The 8,122-nt window shown below is 32.4% G+C and overlaps 1 protein-coding gene across 1 annotated transcript; it reads right to left on the bottom strand.

Annotated features, from left to right (window-relative positions):
- Window positions 1–5,232: 5,232 nt before the first annotated feature.
- LOC111087891 lies at window positions 5,233–8,060 on the bottom strand. Its single transcript, XM_022396186.1, has 2 exons — window positions 7,573–8,060; window positions 5,233–5,469 (listed from the first exon to the last, which is right to left on the bottom strand). The coding sequence occupies exons 1-2, from the start codon at window positions 7,936–7,938 to the stop codon at window positions 5,233–5,235; spliced, it is 603 nt and encodes a 200-aa protein (XP_022251894.1). The 5' UTR covers window positions 7,939–8,060.
- Window positions 8,061–8,122: the final 62 nt, after the last annotated feature.

Below are 8,122 nucleotides of genomic sequence, written 5' to 3'. Positions count from 1 at the left end.
GACAAAACCTTGTCAAAACGTTGTACATTTGCTGTTATGTTAAACATATATTAAAGTTTTTCTTCATTACCAATTCAAGCCGTCTCCAAGCAAAATATAACTACGTTTCAGTAAGGTTTAATAATATAAATATTAGATTAGATTAGTTGGACACTATGTGTGACTAATTTTCAATTGGTTTCTAGTACTAAGCTACATCGTTTGGTTATTTTGCATTTTTATTATTTTAAAAGTATTTAATCTTTGAAATGTAATTGGAATAAAAAATGCACCCTTAAATGTCGTATCTATAATTTGTTTTCTTTTGAGAAAAAATAAATTATTTAAAAGTTACGTATGTAGCTTTTTTCTCATTTTCAGTCTCCAACATGATTTCTAAACAACAGCTTTTTTAAATGTGCTCTAAATAACATTTTCCTGGTGCTTTAAAGATGAAACTTTTATTATTATTTTTGCTGTCGTAAATATATTCAATAAGGCATAAAACATGAATGATAGTAAAAAAAAAAAGAGCATCAATAATACGTGACAAATAAATGTCATACACTTTTCAGGATTAGTTATTACATAAAACCAGTAGAACAGCCTTTCAATTGTAGGATATAAAGAGCGTAAAATGGAAATATGGTTGTACCTTGTGTAATATCTACAATTAAAACATTATCTCAATAGAAACGTAAATAAGAAACGATTAAAACATACACACACATAAGCTGTGAACAAGATATCACTCTGATGTACTGGGTGTGACGTGGCACGAATTGAAATTGAGATCAAATTTTGTTCATAAGAAATAAAAAAAAGCATTATAATTGTTTACAGTATAAAGACGATTTTTGTTTACACAGAATACCTGAATAGCTTTCATTTTAATGTAACAAATAGCTGTCCCCCTGTGACTCAGCATTAAGTATGTGGGCTTATAACGCTAAAAATCAGGTTTCATTTCCCGCGGTGGGCAGAGTACAGATAGCCAATTGTGTAGCTTTGTGCTTTGCAACAAATAAAATGAAAAAAGCTAATTTGTAAGCGCTTTGCAGCACAATTATGAAATTTAACAGTGAAGATGGTTTTACAGGGGTTAAATTGTGAACGCGACATACATTAAAATGTTGATCAAACATTAAAAACTACAGTTTTTAATTGTAGTGTTTGTTTTAGAGCAAAGCCACATCGGGATATCTCCCGTGTTCACCGCGGAATTTAGCGTTGGAAGTCCGTAAGCTTACTACTGACCCGCTAACGTTGTATCAAATTAAGAAATAAAAATTATTTATATTTGTTATTAAAAATAACCCACTTAAAACAGGTCATCAGAAGCTAGATATGAAGAGCTACCTTGAATATTCGCTCTTTCTCCGGTGTATATGCCGCTTTTCAGCTATCCAGAGCTTCCCAAAATCGAAAACTGGCGAACAGCCAAATCCAAGATTTCTTATTTTCGTTCATCATCATCTTTCTTCAACACATATATAGCTCTGATAGTAACTATAATTTTACAATTTCATAGAGCAAAACAGTCTTCACGATATTTGGCTACCTATTATATTACTATTTTATACAACATTTATAAAGCTTTAGAATATACCCGATAACCTACTAACTCACGTACGCCATCTTATGAAATAAAGTAAACAAACAAGTAGAAGGAATGAATTTATCGCTAAATAAAAAAAAGCTATGTATGGCTGGTTACTGAACTTGAAAAAAGGAACCATACAAGACAGGGATGGAAGTGTACATATCACCTGATCCGGCTATTGATCACATAGTTGTCTCGACTTTACATGGAGAATAAAATTTCACATTATTGGTTTCCTCACTGGCAAAATAAATAGAACCAGAATTTCCAATCGTAAAATGTTACTTTTTTTTGTAAGATTGTCATAAATGTAATATTCTAAAGTTAACTAAAGGAAATATATAATGATAAAAGCTGATATTCTACTCAAACATCAAGCTTTTGATATACATAGTGGGGAAGTCAGTAATGTAGGGATTTTATTCTCCATATAAAGTCGAAATAATTTAGTCTGTTATGTAATCATTAGCCGATTAAGTGATATGTCCACTTCTATCCCTATCTTGTTTGGTTCCTATTTTCAAGTTCAGTAGCCAACCCTACATAGCTTTTTTATTTGGCAATGAATTTTTTCTAATGCTTGTTTCTTCACTTTTTTTTTTGTTGATAAGTAACATATGTGCTTACGAGATGTAGAGTGTAGCCCTCAGTTGTTTTGTCTAGCCTACCTCACACCCAACACCGGGAAAGACTGGCGCCGCACCTGTTGTTAACATTAATATTTAACTTACAAACCAATGACTTGAATTTCACGACGAAGGTTTAGAGTTATAAAAGTAAGCAAAATGTTTTATTATTGTCAATACAATCAACGTTTTGGTTTTAGTAACATGAGTGTAAGTATCTAGCTTGTACCAACGCAAGAACTTTAATTTTAAAAAGTTTGGGCGAGAAATCTGATGTAATTTTCTTCATATTTTTATAATATGTGGAGTTACGTATTTCACAAAACTCTTGATTGTGTTCCTATTTTACAAGTAAAAATTGATTTTTAACGTTCATTAATTTTTGTTAAATTTAAAACAACCAATGGTGATGCTAAACATTCATAGTCAGTAAGAAATAATTATTTTTATTATAACGAGTCTTGGGTTCTTTGTTTCGTGTTTTTTTTTAACTCTCTTTAAGTGTTACCATACCATCGCTATGTTTTGTCATAGATACAGATTATTTATTTTAAACAGCTTGTTATGATGTGAATTAACAACCATACAGTTTCGAAAGCGGAGAGATGTAGTAAAGATGCACTGTGCCTGTACAGTTTCGAAACCGGACAGATGTAGTAAAGATGCACTGTGCCTGTACAGTTTCGAAACCGGAGAGATGTAAAAAAGATGCAACATGCCTGTACAGTTTCGAAACCAGAGAGATGTAGAAAAGATGCACCATGCCTGTACAGTTTCGAAACCGGAGAGATGTAGAAAAGATGCACCATGTACAGTTTCGATACCGGACAGATGTAGTAAAGATGCACTATGCCTGTACAGTTTCGAAACCGAAGAGATGTGGAAAAGATGCACCATGCCTGTACAGTTTCGAAACCGGAGAGATGTAGATGGGCGCGCTAACCACTAAACCAGGGCTAGCCAACGTTCGTGGAAATGATATGTCAAAGTATGTCATTTGTACTACAGTGTAATTTAACAAGAAACAGGTAAAATCAAACTATTTATATTAAGCCCCTTCCCCCAGTGGATCACCAACGAGTCTGCAGGCTTAAAACGCTAAAAGTTGAGTTTCGATACCCGTGATGGAAAGAGCCCCTTGATAATAACAGCCAGAACGATACTTATTTTTATGAAACAAACAATATACTACACGAACGTTTTTGTAAACATCAAAAGCCTGTATACAATTTTTGAAGAATAAAATTGAATTTGTTTAATACACTGAAACATTTTAAGTGTTGTGTTCATGAATAACATCATGCTATCTTTTTCTTTTCCTTTCTTTCTTGGATTTTGTTTTTCTTGTGTCTTCGTCTTTATTAGATTCTTTATTAGATTTCAAAATATCTTTGTATTCCTTGTAAGTGATATATTCCAGATTTCTTTCACTGGCCATCCGTCGCAAAATACGATAACCTTCAAGCAACGAAAAAAACACAAAAAAACAATTAGTTTAACCAAAAGTGACATTACTAACACTGAAAATGTTTTATCTTTAATAACACAAATGTAATTACACACAAACAAATACAATTCAGATCCTTGACGATGAGAAATACACCGTGAGATCACTTCTTGAATGAAATATATAAAAGCAAGAAACACGTAAGAATAACGTGTAAGTGGAGTCGTTGGGTCTTTATGATTGGAGCGAACCAGCTTTGATACTTGCTACTGTAGTAAATCACTACCTTGTGTCTGTGTGAAAGTATATATTCAACATTTTTAAATACACAAAATGCAGAAATAAATAAATATATATAGCCAGTTCAATGCGATGATTTCATGTATAAGCGAAAAAAAGGCTTCACGGATAACCATAAAGATCAAATTATGAGCCAGAGGTCACTCTTAAAAAACATGTGAGTATTATGTTTATTTTCTAGATTATACACACAACATCAGTGGCAGCTCCAGTATATCATAGATGGTCTGAGTCGAAGTTTACAATAGAAATGTTTATTTTTAAGATTATACACACAACAACAGTGGCAGCTTCAGTATATCATAGATGGTCTGAGTCGAAGTTTACAATACCAGAAATGTTTATTTTCTAGATTATGTATTTCGGGGTTCGAATCCCATCACCGAACATATTCGTCCTTTCAGCAATGGAGGCGTTTTAATATAACGGTCAATCATACTATTCGATTAGAGTAACCCAAGAGTTGGTGGTTTTCTGGTACTGACTCTCTAGTCTATCACTTCTATATTTGGGACGAATAACGCAAATAGCCCTCGAGTAACTCCGCGCGACATTCAACAAACAAAACTTTCCTATTTAGCTAAAGTACAAGTTTCAAACTACAATATTTTAAGCCTAACCCACCGGTCGGTAGGATAGGTACATTTTTCCACTACGTACACTATTAGTGCCATCAGTAGATTAACTTTGCTGTCAGTTAACACGCATCTATTTTTCTAAGATTATGTTCATACGACATAGTTAAGAGCAAGAGTATTGCATAAGTTAACTAATTCGTGGCTTCTTGGATAGATCAATGGCAGAGGGCTGGGCTGTTAGCCAGAAGTCTCCAGTTCAAGCTTTGGTTCCGGAGTCAATTTTCATTTAAATCTTAATGTTAATTGTTTATTAATCCATATTAATAGTGCAGTTAAGTAGGACATTTTTGTATCGGATGTCTGTACATACAAACTACTGATCGCAATAAGAATGAATTTATCCATCTTTTACAAACAAAAAGGTTCTAACTCATTAATATGGTTATTTGACATTTAAACAGTGTCCAAAACTCTTAACATAAACATAGCATATGACAGTGAATAAATAGCTATGATTTTTTATTTCATTTCCTGATATTATTTGGTTATTTTAAAAGACGACTTAGATTATCATTATAATTAAATTACAGTCTTAGTTTGACTTAAACAACTATGGGCAAACTTCGCATTACGATAGGTCATTCAGCCTTTGATTTAAGTATAGTGTTTAGGATAACAAACTAAAGATTATTTAACGCGTTAACACTTACTTGGATCCCTACAAATGACACTATCCCAGCAGATACAGCAATTCTCTGCAGGTCTTCGCCTGAACATCCACAAAAAACTGGCACAAGGATAGACAAACATACATAATACAAAGGATACCGTTAAAGAAATAATTATAATTTTAAAGAGAGTCGTCTGAACGTCTTTGTCGAGATTTTCTACATCCTGTATCTGGTGTTCTGTTTCTTCAAGAGGACTGTCATAGTTCTATATGAACGTAAATATTAAATAAGATATTTGTATAACCGAAAAGATTATCATGAGAAATAACGAACAAATATAATAACAAACGTCTTAATAGAAAAAAATCAAACTAGATTATTTTGTCCAACGCTCTGTTCCTGTTATTTCATTTTTAAGTTTAATAGGAGCTGCTGAAAATTTTTATAAAAGGTTTCGTTATAGTTAAAATAAGTGAGAACCAACTCAAGTCCTCGGTGTTTCAGATACAGTAAACACTGTATAGTTTAAGCTTAGGAGTAAGTATCAAACCAAACATTTAACAGCCTTATTATACTTTTAACACTACATTCCTTATTCAGTTCTCTAGGGCTTATTCAAGTTTAGAAAAGGCATTCCCAATAACAACAGTTGATGTAACAAATGGTTTATATAAATAGTGTTCCGACCACTACTGTGTTTTCTGTGTCCCAGTCTACCTGATGAGCTCTGTATTTAGTTAAATGCGTCGTCGGTAATGTATATGGCGAATAGAGTGTGGTTGAAATATTATTACACACTCTTCTAATGGAGTGAATGGATAACGAATGTAATGTTAAGAAATATAATATCTGATACTAACGTATTAAGACAAATATAATCAATTATAATCATGCTTTAGAAAAGGTGTTCACACCATAATAGTTATTATTTAACAGCGTTGTATAAGCTTGTTTATATACCTTAAAACTTTTTTTTGTATTTACCAGACTTCAGCAAAATACTGTAATATACTATGTAACTAGTAAATTTTTAATTTATCCGACATTTCTTTTTATATAAATATTTTTTATGTCACATCTTATCAAGAATGTCTAACAAAATTGATACAAGGAATCTGTTAGGAATTCTACACAGAATACCAAATAATATTTGTTTTTCACATTAATATTGGTAGAATACACAGAGAATTAATCCAGTCTTTTCACTTCTTATCAAGAATGTCTAACAAAATTGATACAAGGAATCTGTTAGGAATTCTACATAGAATACCAAATAATATTTGTTTTTCACATTAACATTGGTAGAATACACAGGAAAATTAATCCAGTCTTTTCACTTCTTATCAAGAATGTCTAACAAAATTGATACAAGGAATCTGTTAGGAATTCTACATAGAATACCAAATAATATTCGTGTTTCACATTAATATTGGTAGAATACACAGGAGAATTAATCCAGTCTTTTCACTTCTTATCAAGAATGTCTAACAAAATTGATACAAGGAATCTGTTAGGAATTCTACATAGAATACCAAATAATATTTGTTTTTCACATTAACATTGATAATGTATTATAAATTGATAATACATTGATAATGTTCACATTAACAAATAAAATTGAACTTAATGAATGTGGAGTCAGTTCGTGACATAAACGTCTACGTTGAAATTCATGATCTTCATTAGAAGAATGAATGTAGAAGTAATTCAACTGACGTTTTAATTTTATTCACATTTATTATCAGAGTATCAACTATTTGGCATTACATTTGTTTAATATCTTATGCATATTACGAATCGTGGTGTCTATCCGAGCGTTCGTTTGTCTCCCGTTTGAAAAGCTGCGCACGCAGGCAAAGCTCAACGTTCACTTTTGAAATGACGGTAGAACAGGCATGAATAATGTTGATGACAAATTTCATATTTCGCAAGCAGGATATTCTACACTAAGTTGTTAGGAATTAATTACACGATCATTCATATTTTGTGACGTAATTTGAATGATAAAAATGTAGATTTCCAGTACGTTATTGTTGAGCGGTTCTTAGCATGACTGAAATGTTCAACAATTACTTTTCGCGGTGGGTGGTATAAGTAGCTTAGAGCTTTGGCTGCGAGTGAAACCAAGAGTGCAACACAATTAACCTTTTTAAAGTCCACTAAATAATTTTAATTGATAGATTAACTTAAACTTTTCCCGTCACTGGGGACGGGTACTTTTGCTTCTTTGTAATTATGTATAGAAATGTGTTTGAGAAATATGACGGGAAAGTGTAAATGGCATCAAACAAGCTCAAAGATTGGGAGATTTTTTTCTTTACTTTTAATTTGAGCTAGTTACACTTAATGATTTAAAAATCATACTTACATTAACATACTCATCCGTGTCCCCTTGAGCAGTCTCTGACGGATTAGGAAAAAAAAGATCGGGATTTTCATTTTCTTGTTTGACTCGGTTACTCCGTGTTTTCAGAATATGATTGGCTGAAGATTTACCTGGATTACCATCATCAACCTCTTCAGTTCTTTTTACTCTTCTTCCCTGCAGTAAGCACTTCATACAATTGATTATCATTGTATGTTTAATAAAGAAAGGAGGTCTAGATGTGTCGTTAATATCGGTTGTATTAACTAAGCCCCGAGGAAGCATGACCAACTTGCACCCAAAGATACAAATTTTCTGTCGTCGGAAAGGTTCAACAGATGAAATATTTCTTAGATATTTGGTTGACATGTTCGTAACATGCTCTTCTTGCTTCGGCCACTTTCGCTGGTCAAAAGTAGATCGTCGATAAAGATCCACTACCCCTATTTAAGTACGTTATACAGTTCATCTTTTTCCCATGTTTACATATACTAAAATGATCTTTATAAAACAAAGTTATGTAAAGAAAACAAAGACCTCCACCAAAAACAGC

The sequence above is a fragment of the Limulus polyphemus genome, unplaced genomic scaffold, assembly GCF_000517525.1.
Source record: "Limulus polyphemus unplaced genomic scaffold, Limulus_polyphemus-2.1.2 Scaffold2809, whole genome shotgun sequence".
NCBI lineage: Eukaryota > Metazoa > Arthropoda > Merostomata > Xiphosura > Limulidae > Limulus > Limulus polyphemus.
This window is presented reverse-complemented; position numbering and strand designations above follow the sequence as displayed.